The sequence below is a fragment of the Neophocaena asiaeorientalis genome, unplaced genomic scaffold, assembly GCF_003031525.2.
Source record: "Neophocaena asiaeorientalis asiaeorientalis breed wild unplaced genomic scaffold, Neophocaena_asiaeorientalis_V1.1 scaffold91, whole genome shotgun sequence".
NCBI classification, from domain to species: Eukaryota; Metazoa; Chordata; class Mammalia; order Artiodactyla; family Phocoenidae; genus Neophocaena; species Neophocaena asiaeorientalis.
This window is the reverse complement of record NW_020173198.1, coordinates 206,683-226,900: the sequence shown is the minus strand read 5'-3', so window position 1 is coordinate 226,900 and position 20,218 is coordinate 206,683. Positions and strand designations below refer to the sequence as shown.

Sequence of the window (20,218 nt, the reverse complement as noted above, 5' to 3'; positions counted from 1 at the left end):
GAATCATTTTGAGACTGGCTTCTTTCACTCAGCATAATGCCTTTGAGGTTCATTCAGATTGTTGCATGTATCAAGAATTTGTTCCTTTTTACTGCTGGATAGTATTCCAGAAGTGGATGTACCACAGTTTATACAAATTTACCCATTGAGGGGCATTTGGTTTGTTTTCAGTTTTTGGTGTTTATGAATAGAGCTGCTATATTCATGTGCAGGTTTTATGTGAATGTAGGTTTCATTTCTCTAGGACAAATGCTCAGGAGTGCACTTGTTGGGTTGTATGGTAAGTGTATGTTTACATTTATTAGACTCTACCAGACTTTTAAAAAAAAATTTTTATTGGAGTCTAGTTGATTTACAATGTTGTGTTAGTTTCTGCTGTACAGCAAAGTGAATCAGTTATACATATGCATATATCCACTCTTTTTTATTCTTTTCTCATATCGGTCATTAGAATCTACCAGACTCTGGATGTACCATTGTGCATTCCCAGCAATGTGTGAGAGCCAGTTGCTCCTCATATTTGTCAGCATTTGATATTGTCTGTCAGCAATTTTTATTTGAGCCATCCTAATAAGTGTGTAGTCGTTTTTTTAAAAAAACCAGTATTATTGACACGTAATCCACACACCACAAATTTTCCCACAACCTGGATTTAGAACATTTTCATCACCCCCCCAAAAAAAACCACATGGGCTTCCCTGGTGGCGCAGTGGTTAGGAATCTGCCTGCCAATGCAGGGGACACGGATTCGAGCCCTGGCCTGGGAGGATCCCTCATGCCGCGGAGCAACTGGGCCCGTGTGCCACAACTACTGAGCCTGAGCTCTAGAGCCTGCAAGCCACAACTACTGAGCCCACCTGCCACAGCTACTGAAGCCTGCGCACCTGGGGCCCATGCTCTGCAACAAGAGAAGCCATGACAGTGAGCCCTCGCACTGCAAGGAAGAGTAGTCCCCGCTCACTGCAACTAGAGAAAGCCTGTACACAGCAGCGAAGACCCAACACAGCCATAAATGAATGAATGAATGAATGAATAAATAAATTTATTAAACAAACAAACAAAAAACATGGTATGGGCTTCCCTGGTGGCGCAGTGGTAAAGAATCCACCTGCCATTGCAGGGGACATGGGTTCGATCCCTGCTCCGGGGAGATCTCACATGCTGCAGAGCAACTAAGCCTGTGCACCACAACTACTGAGCCTGCGCTCTAGAGCCCATGAGCCACAACTGCTGAGCCCATGCACCGCATCTGCTGAAGCCCGTGCACTCTAGAGGCCATGCTCTGCAACAAGAGAAGCCACTGCAGTGAGAAGCCCGTGCATCGCAATGAAGAGTAGCCCCCACTTGCCGCAACTAGAGAAAACGCGTGCACAGCAACAAAGACCCAACACAGCCAAAACTAACTAACTAAATAAATAAAAATAAATAAATTTATTTTAAAAAAACATGGTAGTTGTTTCCATCTTCTTTCTCCCCTCAGCCCCAGGCAACTACTAATTTTTCTGTCTCTACAGATTTGCCTTTTCTGGATATTTCATATAAATGGGATCATACAGTATGTGATCTTTTATGAGTTATTTCAGTCAATTACCATAATATTTTTAAGGTTCATCCAAATTGTAACATGTATCAGTACTCCTTTTTATGGCTTAGTAATACTCTGTTGCATGGATATACCATATATTGTTTACCCGTTTATCAGTTAGTGGGCATTTGGGTTGTTGCTTATTTTTGGCTATGAATAGTGATGCCATGAACATTTGTGTATAAGTTTTTGTGTAGACACGTGTATTCAATTCTCTTGGGTGGAATTGCTGGATCATATGGTAACTCTTAACCTTTTGAGGAACTGCCGAACTGTTTTCTAAAGTGACTGTGCCCCCGCCAGTTTACAGTTCCACCCACTGGCAGTATATGAGGGTTTCAGTTTCTCCACATCTTCATGGACACTTTTTATTGTCTGTGTTTTTTTTGTTGCCATCTAGTGGGTTTGAAGTGGTATCTCATTTTGTTTTTTTTTTTTTTTTGCGGTATGCGGGCCTCTCACTGCTGTGGCCCCTCCCGTCGTAGAGCACAGGCCCTGGACGCGCAGGCCCAGCGGCCACAGCTCATGGGCCCAGCCCCTCCACAGCATGTGGGATCCTCCCGGACTGGGGCACGAACCCGTGTCCCCTGCATCGGCAGGCGGACTCTCAACCACTGCGCCACCAGGGAAGCCCCTCATTTTGGTTTTGATTTGCATTTTCCTGAAGATTAACATTGTTGAGCATCTTTTCATGTGCTAATTAACTATTGTATATCTTCTTTGGGGAAGTGTCTAGTTAGAGTTTTTGTCCGTATTTTATTGGGTTATTTGTCTGTCTTGTTGAATTGTAAGTTCTTTACATATTCTGGTTACAAGTCCCTTATTGGACATATGATTTACATATATGTTCTCCCATTCTTTGGTTTGTCTTTCACTTTTAGGATATTGTCCTTTGGAGCACAAATATTTTAAATTTTGATGAAGTCCAATTTATCTGTTTTTTCCTTGTCTCTTGTACTTTTGGTGTTGTATCTATGAAACTGTGGCCTAACGCACAGCCACAAAGATTTACACTTCTGTTTTCTTCTAAGAATTTTATAGTTTTAGCTCTTACATTTAGGTCTCTAGCTCATTTTGAGTAAATTTTTGTGAATAGGTATTCAGCTTCATTCTTTTGCATGTGGATGTCCAGTTGTCCCAGCATCATTTGTTGAAAAGAGTGCTCTTTCCTCTCTCAGTTATCTTGGCACCCTTGTCAAAAGTCAGTTGACCATAAATGTAACAGTTTATTTCTGGACTTCCATTCATCTGTATGCCTGTTTTTCTGCCAGTATTGCATTGTCTTCATTACTATCACTTTGTATTAAGTTTTGAAATCGTGAATCTTCCAACATTTTTGTTTTTCAAGATAGTTTTGGCCAGAGTGAGATTGTATAAACCTAAATAAGATTAAGTAACTCACTGCTTAGGATCTTTAAATCAGTCACATCTGATTGCATCTATGATAAAATTTTATATCCCTAACCTGACCCACAAGATTTATGAACTGACCCCTGCCCATTTTTCCAGTTTCATCTCTCACTCACTTTCTCTCTTGCTTACTGCCTTAGCCTGCTCTTTGAAAACTTTTTTTTTTTTTTTTTTGCCCGCACCATGTGGCATGTGGGATCTTAGTTCCCAACGAGGGATTGAACTCGTGCCCCCTGAATTGGAAGCACAGAGTCTTAACCACTGGACTGCCAGGGAAGTCCCTGAAAGCTTTAAAATGCCTTTCTATTGCAGGGCTTTTGCATATCCATTTACTTTTGCTTAGAATGCTCTTCTCTTCACTCTTTACCTAGTTCATGCTCATTCTTCAGATCTTTACCTGTCAATTTTTAAGAAAGGCTATTCCTATTATTATTATTTTTTAATACATTTATTTAGTTTTGGCTGCCTTGGGTCTTTGTTGCTGCGCGGGCTTTCTCTGGTTGCTGTGAGTGGGGGCTACTCTTCGTTGCAGTGCATGGGCTTCTCATTGCAGTGGCTTCTCTTGTTGCAGAGCACGGGCTCTAGGCGCGCAGGCTTCAGTAGTTGTGGCACATGGGCTCAGTAGTCGTGGCACGTGGGCTCAGTATTCATGGCTTGCGGGCTCTAGAGCGCAGGCTCAGTAGTTGTGGCACATGGGCTTAGTTGCTCCATGGCATGTGGGATCTTCCTGGACCAGGGCTCGAACCCGTGTCCCCTGCATTGGCAGGCAGATTCTTAACCACTGAGCCACCAGGGAAGCCCCCTATTATATTTTAAATATTGTTTTTTCTTTTCTCACTTAGAAAGGTAACACATGTTCATCATAGCAAATTTGAAAAATAAGGAAAGGTATCTTACAAGGAAACCAGAGGATAAGCATTTAATGTTGCAGAGACATCTAATGCCAGCTTGTTTTTTGGTCGTATGGTCCTTATTTTCTTTTTCTGTTTGGAAGCCTGAAGAACTATTTCTTTCACATTTGAAATTGAACTATATTTGAAATTTGAAATTGCCATATTTGAAATTGCCAGGATGTTTCCAGATTGGGTTTATTGTCATTGTTTTGCTTGAAAGGTAGGCCCTCACTTGAATAGACTAATGTCTTTTTTTCTATTTCCAAAAGGATTTTTTCCCTTTGTGCTTGTGATACAGTTTTAGTTTCTTTAACCAAAATGTTATTTTTCTAGGGTTGAATCTTAATTCTCCATTTTCTCTATTACTCTCTTTTCTCTCCATTGTTTTCTTTCCTTCCCACTTTCTCCCCTTTAAATTAAATACTGGTGTAACATCTTAAGTGTGCCTTCTACATCATGGATACAGTTTTCTGCATAGATATTTCAATGCTATATTGCTACCAATTATCTTAATTAATGTTTTTTTCTTTGCAGTCTTTTCTTATCAAGCTGATCTTCTAATCTCAACCTCTTCTCACTTTGTGGTTCTTTGTTGCAGCTTTATAATAAAGTACAGTGCCTGGCACAATAATAGGTCTTCAAATATGTGGCTAAAGGAATGAATACATGAGTAAACAAAAACCAGATCTTGACTGTTGTATCCTACTGAGACTCTCAAAAAATATTTCTTTGAGTGTATTCTTCAAAAAAAGAAAAACCAGCTATACTGAGGTGTAGCATATACCATAAAACTTACTCATTTTAAGGGTACAATTCAGTGATTTTTAGTAGATTTTATAGAGTTGTGCAACTATCACAACAGTCCAGTTTTAGAACATTTTCATCACTGGAAAAAGTCCCCTCATGCCTGTTTGCCATAAGTTCCTGCTTCCACCCCATGCTTTCTGTCTCTGTAAATTTGCCAGATGTGAACACTTCATATAAATGTATGCTGATGTAGCTGCTCAGATACATACACACACATACACAATTGTTTTCATTATTAAGCATGGCTTTCTTGTGGTTTGCCCCCTGTCTGCATAGCTTAGTGGACAGCGGTTGTGCTCAAACATATTGAGGCAGTAAGACTTGTCCTCTGCCAGTGGATCTGCGTGTGGGGCAGAGGAACATGTTCAAAGTTCAGGCTGTTCTCAAATCTGCCCTGGTGTTTACTTTCCACTTGATCCTTTCATGTCTCCTCTTTGCCTGTATATAGCTCAGCGTTGGCCACGAGCTTGCTGATCACGACTACAGCCTCAGCCTACTAGAGCTCTTCACCGTCCTTGCTCACCTGCCGCCTGGAGCATCACTTACACTGGCAGCACAGTTGGGCATGTGTGCTACGCTCCAGTTCAAATTGAGTGATCTCCCACTGATTCCAGCAGCAAAGCCTCCAGGCCTTGTAGTTTGCCCTGCCCTGCAGAACCTCTGTACCTGCTGAGTGGGTGGATGGTGGGGGTGGGAGTAGTCTTGGGCACAAATACCACAGCTTTCACTGTTCTTACTGAACGTTGAGCAGTTTTTCAAACATAAATGCTTCTTGGGTTGCTGTATTCCTTTGGTCAATTTCCAGAGGACTGAAAGGGTGGTTTTGTCAGTTTCATTCCTCTTTATAACTTGTTTTTTTGGGGAGAAGAATTGCCTACCTTCTCCTTAGTTCATAGCTAGACATCCAGCCCCTCAGAATGTATTCTTTTTCTGGTGTAGTTAGTCATTTCCCCAGGTGTACTCACTGTCAGTCAGGATATTCATATGTGTGTGTGTGTGTGTGTGTGTGTGTGTGTGTGTGTATGACTGAGAGTTTTTAAGGAATTGGCTCATGTGATTATGGCACTGGTATTTCTAAAATCCATACAGCAGTCCAGCAGGTAAGAGTTGATGTTAGCCTAGAGGCTCAATTCCTCAGGGCAGCAGGCTAGAAGCTCAGGCAGGGTTTCTGTGTTGCAGTCTTGTGGAGAATCCCTTTTTCTTCAGGAAACTTGTCTTTTCTCTTAAGGACTTCAATTGTTGGATGAGGTCCACCTGTATTTTGGAGGGTAATCTACTCAAAGTCTGTTGATTTAATTGTTAATCACTTCTAAAAAATATACCTTCACAGAAACATTTTGACTGGTGTTTGACCAAACACTGGGCACCATAGCCTAGCCAAGTTGACAGATAAAACTAAACATCACACTTGCCCTCTGAAATTCAGGGTAAGTTGACATGTACATAGTACGTATGTTTTACATACATGCCCCTGCTTTTACATGTCTGTGTCTTTGGTCATAGCGTATCTTCGGTTTAGAATGCTCTGTGTACCCAAATCTTATCTATTCTAGATAAGGCTAGATCACAGACACACACAGTTTTCTTTGCACCCTATACACCAGCTTTCCTGAACTACTTCTTGTCACCTAATTATGCTGTGTTCTGTCATGCCATTGTGCTTTTGCACACAAGTTTCTATTGCTTAGCGTACTCCTTCCTCTTGTTTTATATATGGTTTTATAGCTTCCTGAGGTAGCTTCCTTTCTGTGTGCCTTATCATTATACTACCATTGTCTCCTTTGCTTATTTCTACTAAGACACTGATCACACTTTATTATCATTGTATATTTGTCTGCCCATGAGACTTTGTTTCCTGAGAGCAGGGGTCACTGCACTGCTGTCCTTTTCAAAGTTTATCCTCAGCCAAGCCCAAGTATCTGGACTGTAGTACCTAAATAAATAATTTGTAAGATATGAATAAACTGAATCTGTGTTAAAAATTTGGAAGTTGTATATTTCTTCTGTAATTTCTGTTTATAGTAGAATGTGGATGAAGCTTCTTGGGGATGAAGCAACTCTGAATATCAGAGATGAACCTTGGGTTAGACTCCAAACATACTTGGGAATATTAAATATTTGCTTGACTCACTATAGAAATAATTTTATTTATTTTTCCATTCTGTGCAAGGTCTGTAGCTTCAGAATTGTTACATTAAGAAAAGCTGTTTCTGATTAGAAATATTGATTTATTTTTGCTTATATTTATATATACTTTTATTCTAAGAGTATCAGTGTATTTAAGACTGCTTCAACTTCTTTCTAGCTAAAATGCAATGGTGATAACTGATGATTAATTTGTAAACAATCTTAATGTAATGGTAAAATAACTTTTTCCTTTTCCTATTAGATATTGATCATCTTTCTGAAGTAGAATCTCCATGGCCTGAATGTTTTCTGAAAAACATTTGTAGCAAAATATCTGTTTAATAGCAAGATAACCACATCAAGATGGTTGGAAAACTGAAGCAGAACTTACTATTGGCATGTCTGGTGATTAGTTCTGTGACTGTATTTTACTTGGGCCAACACGCCATGGAATGCCATCACCGAATAGAAGAACGTAGCCAGCCCCTCAAATTGGAGAACACAAAGACCACTGTGCGAACTGGCCTGGACATCAAAGCCAATAAAACCTTTGCCTATCACAAAGATATGCCTTTAATATTTATTGGAGGTGTGCCTCGGAGTGGAACCACACTCATGAGGGCCATGCTAGATGCACACCCTGATATTCGCTGTGGAGAGGAAACCAGGGTCATTCCTCGAATCCTGGCTCTGAAGCAGATATGGTCACGGTCCAGTAAAGAGAAAATACGCTTGGATGAGGCTGGTGTCACCGATGAAGTGCTGGATTCTGCCATGCAGGCCTTCTTACTAGAAATCATTGTTAAGCATGGGGAGCCAGCCCCTTATTTATGTAATAAAGATCCTTTTGCCCTGAAATCCTTAACTTACCTTGCTAGGTTATTCCCCAATGCCAAATTTCTCCTGATGGTCCGTGATGGCCGGGCATCAGTACATTCAATGATTTCTCGAAAAGTTACAATCGCTGGATTTGACCTGAACAGCTATAGGGACTGTTTGACCAAGTGGAATCGTGCCATAGAGACCATGTATAACCAGTGTATGGAGGTTGGCTATAAAAAATGCATGTTAGTTCACTATGAGCAACTTGTCTTACATCCTGAACGGTGGATGAGAACACTCTTAAAGTTCCTCCAAATTCCTTGGAACCACTCAGTATTACACCATGAAGAGATGATTGGGAAAGCTGGGGGAGTATCTCTGTCAAAGTGAGTAGATGTTATGTTTTTTATTTGACCATATTCAGCTAATAAAGAATGTGTGTGTGTGTGTGTGTGTGTGTGTGTGTGTGTGTGGGTGTGTGTGGGTGTGTGGGTGTGTCTATATGGAATATATATATATGTGTATGGAAACTATAGACCTTCTCTGGAATAGAGCTTCATCAGTGAGTTTTTAAAAAATTCTCTAGCCGGTTCATTATAGACCCTTTCATTTGCTTAATTCATTTTTAAATTTATGAATTGTCCTTTATGTACTTGATGGAAGCAGACCCAATTTATAGCAGTGGAAAACACATCAGACTTTAATGTCCATCATTCAATTTTAGTGGCTTCTGATATTTAATTTCTAGATATTTTTGTTAATAAGGATAGTTAACTTTTGTGTAGATTAGGGTCAATATGAGGAAAAGCATCTACCATGTTGGTAGTGAATTCCAGCATATAGGACATTTTAGTGAGAGAAAAATAAAGGTTAAAATTATCTAACTCATTCCCTTCATTTTACAGGTAGGAAATCTGAGTCAGAAAGATCAAAATGATTTACTCAAATTTAAATGGCAGGGCCAGAATTAGAATCTATGCTTTGGTCTTAATGGGCTAGTGCTTTTTCCCATGGCATTTTATTACATGTAGTGCTTCTTTTGTCATCTGATGGATACATCTTCCCTTGATTTTTACAAAATTTTAGAGGATCTCTGGAATTTGGAAGCTTAATCCATAATTCATACACGAAGTTCCTTGGAATCAAATATTTCTAAAACCATTGTATTTTTCTTCCTTTCTCATGAAGTGATGACTAGGGTGGCCTGACTTGATCTGATAACCTGTGTGTATGACTTATACCTAGAATAAGGATATAAGGATATAAAACCTACTGTTAAATTCAGGTAGCATCTCCTCATGAAGAAAAGTTGGCTATGACTAAATTTTATTTTTTATCTTTCCATTTATAAAAGTAATATCCCCTGTAAAAAAAAAAAAAAGAAAAAGCAGTGAACTTCCCTTGTATGTCCTGCTTGCCCCTATCAAGGAATGTCTTCTTGATTTTTTTTTCAAAGTATAGAACTTGTACAGTAAATATTGATTCCTCATAGTTCACTATGAGCAACTTGATTCCTCATAGTTCACTATGAGCAACTTGTCTTACATCCTGAATGGTGGATGAGAACACCACCACCACACTACCTTTCTACAACAAGCTTTCAGTTATTGATTATAAATTATTAGGTATCATCACTCCAGTGGCTCCAGGTTATTTTTATTGATTCAAAGAGAATTACAGCTTTAGCTAACGTCATCACAGTTCACTGTTCTCTCCAAATAATAGAGCATCACTAGTTTCTAATCACCTGTATTCCTAGGTAACATTTTACTTTGTATGCTTGTATGTTGGCCCAGAAATTCTGATGCTAGTTCCATCTATTAATATAAAATAAGCCTATTAACGCCCCTCATCTCTCCAAGTAGGGATTAAAGAGATGCTCAAGTTAAATTTCTGAGGAAATCAGGAAAAGATAATTTTGCAGGGACTTCCCTGGTGGTCCAGTGGTTAAGACTCTGCACTTCCACTGCAGAGAGCACAGGTTTGATCCCTGGTTGGGGAACTAAGAACCTGCATGCTGCACAACGTGGCCAAAAAAAAGAAAAAAGAAAAAATATAATTTTGCAAACATGCAGACCAAGGAAATTCATAGGAATTTTGAATCAGTGACTTTTAGAGGGGGAAAAGACCTTACTTAGCATGTAGTCTATAGAATGCAGACCCAGTGAGGTTTTATGCTTTGTCAAGAATCACATATGGCAGAACCATGACTAGAACCTCCAATGCCTATTCCACGACTCTTGCCACTATATGAGTTTTTTAAAATTAGGGTATAACATATATAGTAAATCACAAATATTCAGTGTACAATTTGATGAATGTTTACATCTCTACACACTTGTGTTCTCACCATCCATATAAAGATATAAAAAAATTACCAGCACTCAGGAGACTCCTTTATGCTCCTTCCCAGTCAGTATCCTCCTAAACCCCAAAGTAACCCTGTTCCAATCTCTTTCACTAGAGGTGATATGAGGTTGCATATAAAGTTCAAAAACAGTCTTGCTTGTTTTTGAACTTCATATAAATGCAGTCATGTCTATTTATTATCTTGTTCTTGGATTTTTTCATTTAACATTTAGATTCACCCAGAATATTATACATAGCAGTAGTTCATTCTTTTTCATTCCTACGTGATATTCCAATATGTAAATATAACACAATTGATCCATTGTTCCATTGATGGACATTTGATGTTTCCAGTTTGGGGGAATTATGGGTAAAGTTGCTAAGCATATTCTTGTACATAACCTTTGGTTGACATAAGCTTTCATTTCTCTTGGGTATATAACAATGAGTAGAACTGATGGCTCGTAAGATATCTCTATCTATGTATCTATATATCTTTAACAAATACTTCCATTTTTCCAGGGTGTCTGTATCATTCATGTATGGCTGTACCATTCATGTGTGACCATACTATACATGAATGTGTTCTAGTTGCTTCACATCTTTTCCAACACTTGGTATTGTCAGTCCTTTTAATTTTAGTGGGATGCAAGTAGTTTTTAAACTTACAAGCAAAATAATAACATTTAAACTCCTTTTTGAAACAAAGACTTACCCAGCATTACAGTATAAAATAGATAAGAGCAGAGCTACTGTGGTTGAAGCAGGTCTAATCTAAACTGTACTGCCTCTTTTAAGACTGAGTCCCTGCTCTTAAAAAGAGCTAATTGGGAGATAAGGTAAAAACATACAGACTTACTCCATTAGTAAGTACCAGGTTGTAAATATTACATGTTAGTTGAGAGTCATGACCATAAGGAATTCATAGGCCAGAGTCAATCATCCTGTGTGCTTTTGCCTTCCTATAAATATTTTTATTCTGGGAAAATTGTTTAAAGTAAGTATTTTAATACTTATTTTAGTATTATTTAGTACAAAAATACTGAAAATATTTAGGCAGCCTTGAAGATATCACCAGATGGCTCAGGATGCAGAAATTGTTGACGACAGCAATAAGAAGGGCCTTCATGGTTCTACCTGCCTTATCTTGTTAACTATGAAGGTTAAGCTTTCTTTTGCTTTGCTTAGGAATTTTCAGTTATTTTCATTTCATCTCTTGCTTCCCTGATCAGTTCCAGTTACAGAAGAGTAGGAGGTGTAGGGTAGTCACGTGCTAGCATGTATAAGGGTCGTCTATGAAAGAGTTTGATAGAAGAAAGCATACTTTCGTTCTGGCGTGGTCCAGGGAGTCTTCATTAGAGATTAGTGTATATAAGCTAAACTTTTCAAAATTGAAAATAAAAGCAAAATAATGAGTGGAGAAGGGATGAAAACAGATTGCTTTGACTGGCTGATAATTTAGCTTTAGTTCTGCATTTAGGTAAAACTGTAGGATTTTATTCTATTTTATTTTTTTACTTATTAATTTTTTTTGGCTACGCTCTGCAGCATAGGGGATCTCAGTTCCCCGACCAGGAATCGAACCCACACCCCTTGCATTGGAAGCACAGGGTCTTAACCACTGGACCGCCAGGGAAGTCCCTAGGATTTTAGATATACTAGTCATCCTTGATATTTTAAGGTAGTCGTTCAACTCCAGTAGTAGTTCTAGTTTCTCCAGTGACTGGCATTATAACTTTTATGTTTGAATCCTACATTCTAATAAATTATTCAACCATACTATTCAACTTCATATTAAACTGAATCATATAGTCTTGAATATGATAGCTCCAAAAAACAATATGTATAGAACTCGCTGATCTATTTCTTCTAAACTAATAGAGAGTAGGAAAAAATTGAGGTATTTCTACATGTCTTTTTGCCTTTATCTTTCAAGAAATGTTTGTATAGAAAGGTGGGGGGGCACATTCTAAGGAAAATATTTTATGCAAATAGGTGCATTCCGGCAGAATTCTCCAAGTGATTGAATTGGAGGAGGGTTTTGCTGATCAGTAAATGGTATCTACTGCTGAGGCCTGATCTGTTTGATATTTGTATTTTGCGTTTGGAGTAGGAAATAGAAGTTTGTATTTTGAGTAGGAAATAGAAGTAAAGTTTGAGACTATTCATGTAGACCTCTTCCTGCAGATTGTGGAATTTTTGTGGAATTTTAGTCATCTCCATATGGAAGCATTCAGGAAGTTACTAGAGTGCACGGAGTTGTTTTTGCTCTTAAACTCATTAAGATACTATAGAATTACCTGGAACAAATAAAAATCATCAATAACAGTAACAACAAAAAAAAGCCACCAACCATATGTATACTCAAGAGTGAGTGAAATAAAAAGGTAACTTATGATCAGTAAATAAGTTTAGTAGTCAAAAGAGCAAAGCCAGAAAAACAAAATAATATAATGGTAACCCTTAAAAGGAATAAGTACAAGAATCACAACTACAATTCAGAGAAGAGTTATCTACTCCTAGAGCAGAAAAAGGGTGTACAACTTATGCACAAATAGGTTAGAATGAAAAACGTAATAATAGTGGTAAATATAAGAGAACAAATTAGAATACAATAAATGACACTCTGAAGCTTCTAATAAGTGTAAAGCAGAGAAAAAACTTAGAAATCCGATCCAGAGCAAAAAACACATTAAATAGGTGAAAATAATGCAGAAAAGTTTTTGGAAATGGAGATACTTTTGAGGAAGTAGAATAGTTATTTAGTAAATTTAGAATATTAATTTTTTTTTTAGTTTCCAAAATGGAACTTAGTTTGGAAATTAAAAATTTTTATATTTTACAGGATTACCAGAGAAAGATAACAAAATGTCTACTTGAAAAATTTCTGAAATGTAAGGATAACAAGAATATTATGAGTGGGCTTCCCTGGTGGCACAGTGGTTGAGAGTCCGCCTGCCGATGCAGGGGACACAGGTTCGTGCCCCAGTCCGGGAAGATCCCACATGCCGCAGAGCAGCTGGGCCCGTGAGCCACGGCCCCTGAGCCTGCGCGGCCGGAGCCTGTGCTCCGCAACGGGAGAGGCCACAACAGTGAGAGGCCTGCGGTACCGCCAAAAAAAAAAAAAAAGAATATTATGAGCAAGTTAAGAGAAAGCTATATTCATGCAAATTAGGATCACTTCTATAGTTTGTAAGATTAATAGCATGCAAATCAGGATTGGCTGAGCTCTGTGAACTCAGATTAAAATATCCCAGAGGAGTTTTATAAATATTACACTTTTCCCCATAAAATTATCATAGAGCAAGGCTGTTTACTTTGGATTACTGATCCTTTGTGAAGGCGGTAAACCTATCTTTATAAATTTAGCTGTTAATCAAATACCATCTAAGAGGAACGCTTTGGGATTGTGGAAATGGCTGTGCTGCTTTTACAAGTCAAATTGAAGAGCTAAGTAGCTGAGAACACTTAGCTGGAAAAGGGTAATTGAATAAACCAGGAATACAATTGACAGCAAAACAGGTTGTAAAAGGAAAACAGTAGAGGAAAATTGTATTTAAAAATATGTCAGTGAAGAATGAGAAGAGCAAGAACATAAATTAATATAAAGCACAACTCTCACTTTTCTTGAAGAACATGGCAATCGATGGCAAAAAATAGAAGTTGAGTATTAAATCATTTAGATTAAGGTGTCTTTGCAAAAGATAGAGATCCAAGATAACAGTGGTTTTAAATAAAATAGTGGCTGTTATGTAAAAGAAGGCAGACCAAGACCGGTTTGGAAGCTCATTGCCCCCAAGGTCCAAGTTGGAGCTCCAGTCATATTATCTGTGTCCTAGGCAGCAGGGTAGGGGTAGGGTGGGCATATAAGAAGGAGCCTTAAGTATTTTTTAAGAATTGTTTCAAGAAGCTTCCAGGTAGCCCTTCTCCGTGTGTTGCCCTGGCCATAACTTAGTCTTATGGCCATAAATAAAAGGCTGAGGAATGTAGTGACCATGTGCCCAACTGAGAGTTGATGTTTCTTTTACTGAGAAGAATAGGTTGTTTTTTGGGGTAGGCAGATAGCAGTCTCTGTTACTTCACTGAGTACTTACTATGTGCCAGACAGAGTACAGAAGTCTGCCCTAAAGGTACCCATGATCTAACAGAAGACACAGATTGCTGAATGATACAGTGTGAAGTACTATGGGAAACCAACAAGAGGTACCTAACCCAGTCTGGGCTGTTCAGGAAGGCCTTCCTGGGTGATGTGGTGTCAAATTGAGAAATAAAGCAGTGTTTCTCAACCTTGGCAGTATTGACATTTTGGGCCAGATAATTCTTTGTTGTGGGGGACCATCCTGTACGTTGTGGGATGTTTAATTAGCAGCATCCCTGGCTCCTACTCAGTAGATACCAGTAGCAACCCTCCCCACCCCTGCCAAGTTGTGGCAACCCAGAATGTTTCCAGACATTGCGAGATGCCCCCTGGGGGGCAAGCTTCCAGATAAAGGGAAGACCATTTTGACTTACAGGATATTGTGCTCCTTGGGTGACCCATGGTTGGAGTGTGGTAGTTCTTCCTTGACTGCTTAAAACATCTCTTTCTTCCTTAGCCAAATGAACCATCAGGAGATATTACTCCTAGGATCGGTCTGTGTCTAACTCTAGTCCTACAGTGCCCAAAGAGAAGAGGTGGAATAGAGAGCTTCTTGTGGCCTGACTCATGGCTCAACCTAGGGGCACAGAAGGACCTAGAGAACAGCTGGGACCTGTTATGCCTGAACTGTAGGCCCTGCCCTCCCACTCTATAGTGGAAGTCATCCAAGCTCAGTCCCACCTGGGCCCAGAATGTCACATTTGTTTCCCATAGTCTAATATAATTGTTTAAACATAAAGTAAAATAAAACCAGGCAGTAATCATTTGGAAGCTGCAACAGGGACAAATTCACAAAGATGAGAAACACTGTGGTATTTTTTGAGGAATTATAGGCAGTTTGGTGTTGCAAGAGAGTTCATTCCTAGGCTTGAGAGTGCTGAGAGGGACCAGGCTTTGGAGGGCCTTATGTTTTATGCTAAAGATCTTAACTTTTATCCTGTAGACCAGTTGTTTCAAACTTGTCTTATCTGTGGGACACTCTTTTCAAATGAAATCTCATAAGGAACCTTGGTATCTAAAGTACTTAGAGGTGGTGTGGCTCTGGTTTGTGGCAACATTTAATTTTGCTTGGATTTAGCAAAACTGAAGTAAAACTCATGGAATTACAACACTTCTATTTTGTTTTCAAAAGAAAAAGTTGATTATAACATCCTCTTAAATTTATAAAAATTGTAAGTTTTTAAGAGGTTGGGATCATAATGGTTTCTACAGACACTTAGGGTTTTTTTGTTTTTGTTTTAAGTATTTATTTATTTACTTATTTGGCTACATCAGGTCTTAGTTGCACGCAGGATCTTCATTGTAGCACGTGGGATCTTTAGTTGCGGCTTGTGGGATCTTCAGTTTTGGCATGCGGGATCTTTTAGTTGCGGCATACAGGCTCTTAGTAGCAGCATGCGGGCTCTTAGTTACAGCATGTGGGATCTAGTTCCCTGACCAGGGATCAAACCCGGGCCCCCTGCATTGGGAACACGGAGTCTTATCCACTGAGCCACCAGGGAAGTCCCTACAAACACTTAGTTTTTTTGTTTTACTTATTTATGTATTTATGTATGTATGTATGTATGGCTGAGTTGGGTCTTTGTTGCTGCACGTGGGCTTTCTCTAGTTGTGGCAAGTGGGGGCTACTCTTCGTCGTGGTGTGTGGGCTTCTCATTGCGGTGGCTTCTTTTGTTGTGGAGCACGGGCTCTAGGCACGGGCTTCAGTAGTTGTGGCTCGCCGGCTCTAGAGCGCAGACTCAGTAGTTGTGGCACTCGGGCTTAGTTGCTCCATGGCATGTGGGATCTTCCCGGACCAGGGCTCGAACCCGTGTTCCCTGCATTGAAAGGTGGATTCAAGCAGTGCACCACCAGGGAAGCCCTAAGCACTTAGTTTTAATAGACCTAAGTTTGACCTTTCAGGGTATGAAACTTAGAAGGTATGAAACAAAGAAAAAAAATTTTTTTAAGATTTAAAATGTTAGCCTGTTTGGGAGTGTTTTTCTAAGGTGAAACATAGGGCAAATTTGATCTGTAAGTAGAATAACCTGTAAAATTGATTAACTGCTATCAAAGAAAAACCAAGCACATCATAGGTATTATAGCTAGTTTCTATCCAGACACTATGGTCCTCTCCCTCTTCTGAGTTATCTAATAAAGGATGATTTCATTATTTTTGAAAAACACCATTACATTCATTCCATCATTGATCAAAATCATCTTCTCAAACATCAGCCATACATTAGGGTCACCTGAAGGACCTTTTAAAAGACCCAGAGTTTCTGATTCAGACCTGGTGTAGCCCCAATAATTTGCATTCGTAGCAGGTTCCTAGGTGGTGATGCTCCTTGTCTGGAGATTTCACTTTAAGAACCCTTGCTCAGAATCATGCTGCATCTTATGTTTGCTTCATATGTAGACTCTAACTTTTTTGCCTCTTACTCTCTGGGCTCTAGCCACACTGAAATAATTGTATCTACTCAAATAGTCCACACTGTTCATTGTATCAGCTCCTTTGGATGTATTGCTCCCTCTGTCTGCAGTACCTTTCTCTCACTTCATCTGACCAAGTCAAGTTGTATTTTAAGCATTCAGCTTAGGTCTCCCTTTCCTAAGGAAGAGCTCCTTGAGATCTCCCTTTGTCTAGGATGTGCTTCCTTTGCCTTCATGAGGTGTCTTGGCAAGTGGAAAAGGGTTCAGACTTTGAAGCTGATTAGACCTATGTTTAAAATTCTTTTACTGACACCAACTGGTTTTGTAACATCGGGTAAACTACTGTCCCTCTCTGTATCTTCATTTTTTTAATCAAGAAAATGGAGAAGATGGTGATGATGACCATGATGTTATCATCTAATATTTATTGAATATTTGTTGTGTGCCAGACACTGTGTTGTAAGTTCTTTGCATGCCTTATCTCAGTTTTCATATTTACCCTTTCACACTTACACACAGATACTTTAAAAACCTCCAGTTTGGGACTTCCTTGGTGGTGCAGTGGTTAAGAATCCTCCTGCCAATGCAGGGGACACAGGTTTGAGCCCTGGTCTGGGAAGATCCCGCGTGCCACGGAGCAGCTTATTCTGTGCGCCACAACTCTGAGCCTGCACTCTAGAGCCCACGAACCACAATTACTGAGCCTGAGTGCCACAACTACTGAAGCCTGCACACCGAGAGCCCGTGCTCCACAACAAGAGAAGCCACCGCAATGAGAGGCCCGTGCACCGCAACAAAGAGTAGCCCACCCTCGCCGCAGCAAGAGAAAGCCCGCACGCAGCAACGAAGACCCAACGCAGCCAAAAATAAATAAATAAATTTATTTTTAAAAAACCCTCCATTTTATAGATGAAGGGCCTGTCCCTCTCCAAGAGGTTGAGGAACTTGTCCTCGGTTCCACAGTTGGAACATAGTAGAGCGAGGATATGGGCTCACGTCTTTCCATCTTCAGAACCTGTGCTCTTAACCTCTATGTTACATTTACTTTATAGGGCTTATGAATATTAAATAAAATAATGAGGGTGAAAGTGGCTAAACACAGGCAGACAGATAAGAGTCAGGCAAAGTTTCAAATCCTAGCTCTATTCTTTATTAGTTATATGACCTTGGGTGAGTTACTTGATTTTGCTTATGCTTAGTTTCCTCATCCTCCCCCTTAGTTTTCTTATCCTGGAAATGGGGATGGAAGTAATATCCATTAGGGATGATACCTACTTTGTCGGGCTGTCCTCAGGATTAAATTAGGTTGACTATAAAGCCTTAGCCCAGTGCCTGGCATTAGTAGGTGATCAAAAATACCTGTTGGGAATTCCCTGGCAGTCCATTGGTTAGGACTGTGTGCTTTCACTCTGTGCTTTGAAGCTGCACGGTGTGGCCAAAAAAAAAAATAATGTTACCTATTATCTTTATTATTATTATTATCAGGATAATAATAATATCGACAGTACCCACTGAGGATGGAGGTCATAGTATTTATTTACTTCATAGAGTTGTTGTAAGGATTAAATTTAAATTACTATAAAGCCTTTAGCACAGCACCTGGCATAAATGGTACTTATAGTATATATATATTTTATTATTAAATGCTTATGCTCTGTCAAAAAAAAAAAAGAGTGCAAAACACCTGGCACGGTACCTAGCAAGGTACCAAGTGCGCCATAAGCTTTTGTTATCACACATTCTCCATAAGCTTGTTTACGGTAGAGATAGTCTTAACTCATGAATGTTTGTTTAACTAATGAAACAAAATGGGCACCTGATTTTAACAGCTCTACTAGGGAAACTGACATGGCAGTTTGGGAATTTCAGCCTTACAGTAGCAATATTTGAAACTACCTGATGATGATACCTGGTCTGTCATTATTTTTGTCATGTTTTTCCCATTTTTGTTTGTTTAGTTAGCCTATTTGTGAACTTTACATAAATGAGATCATAGTCTGTGTTTTCTTCTGTCCATTTTTTTTTTTTTTACTTAACATTATCTTGAGATTTATATTTTTGAGGTGTATAGCTATTTTCAATTTGTTTTTATTGCCACAATACTATGATATAATAATAAATATAATTATTTATACATTTATACTGTTGATGAACATTTGGGTCATTTTCGGTTTCGAGCTATATACATTTTTTAAGGTGTCCTCCTCAAGAGTTTCTCCAAGATACACACTTAAGCATAGGATTGCTGGGTCATGGAGGATATGCATATTCACCTTCACTAGGTAATGCCAAGTTGTTTTCCAAAGAGTTTGCAGTAGCTTACACTGCTACTATCAATATAAAAATCCCCAGGAATCCATAACCTCACCAGCCTGGCTTTTTTTTTTAAAACCTTCTTATTTAGTTTAACTGTATAGTACAGCCTGGCTTGTTAATTTTTCTAACTGGGTAAGAGTAAATGGTAATTTCAATTTGTAATTCTCTGTTAATGAATTTGAGCACCGTATATTTTCATTGGCTATATATAGTTCTCTTTTGTGAAAGGCCTGTTCATGACTTTTGCCCATATTTCTGATGGGTAAGGTTTGTCTTTTTCTTTTTGATATCCTTTATCTGATAGATATATTACAGATTGCTTCTCTCAGTAGCTTGTCTTTTAACTTTCTTTATAATCTGTTTTGATGAATATAGATTTTCAAGTTGTTGCATTTATCAGTCTTTTCCCTTACGATTTTTTTTGTTTTGTTTTATCTTAATCTTTATATGACATTGATTTTTGAACATGATAAACTGTGAAATACAAGTGGTCTTGAGATATAATTGTTCATAAAATTCATGTAACAAATCAGAAACCCAAATTAATATATTCAAATATGGAAAAATTTTTAACAATATTACTTTTTAAATTTATTTTTGGCTGCACTGGGTCTTCATTGTTGCACATGGGCTTTTCTCTGGTTGCAGCGAACGGGGGCTACTCTTCGTTGTGGTGTGCGGGCTTCTCATTGCGGTGGCTTCTCTTGTTGCGGAGCACAGGCTCTAGGCGTGAGGGCTTCGAGGGCTTCAGTAGTTGTGGCTCACGGGCCCTAGAACGCAGGCTTAGTAGTTGTGGCACACAGGCTTAGTTGCTCTGTGGCATGTGGAATCTTCACGGACCAGGGCTTGAACCTGTGTGCCCTGCAATGGCAGGCGGATTCTTAACCACTGCGCCACAAGGGAAGTCATGGAAATTGTTAAATAGTAAAATTAGCAATGTTGCCTAATATTCTTTTTCTGTTCCAGGATCCCTCCAGGATTCCATATGACATTGAGTCATCATATCTCCTTAGGTTTCTCCTAGCTATGACAGTTTCTCAGACTTTCGGTATTTTTGATGACCTAGATATTCTTTTATTTTTTAAATTTTTAAATTAAATTTTATTTTTTTATACAGCAGGTTCTTATTAGTCATCATTTTTATGCACATCGGTGTATACATGTCAATCCCAATCGCCCAATTCATCATACCACCATCCCCACCCCCCAACGGCTTTCCCCCGTTGGTGTCCATATATTTCTTCTCTACATTTGTGTCTCAACTTCTGCCCTGCAAACCGGTTCATCTGTACCATTTTTCTAGGTTCCACATGCATGCATTAATATACGATATTTGTTTTTCTCTTTCTGACTTACTTC

The 20,218-nt window shown here is 39.0% G+C and overlaps 1 protein-coding gene across 2 annotated transcripts in view; it reads left to right on the top strand.

The window, feature by feature from the left end:
• Positions 1-20,218, top strand: part of TPST1 (tyrosylprotein sulfotransferase 1) — a 110,649-nt gene that overhangs the window by 23,880 nt on the left and 66,551 nt on the right. For both annotated transcript variants that reach the window (XM_024744483.1, XM_024744484.1), the window contains one exon: positions 7,085-8,030. In XM_024744483.1, coding sequence (XP_024600251.1) covers positions 7,186-8,030 — 845 coding nt within the window. In that variant the 5' untranslated portion in view covers positions 7,085-7,185. The remainder of the gene's footprint in view (positions 1-7,084; positions 8,031-20,218) is intronic.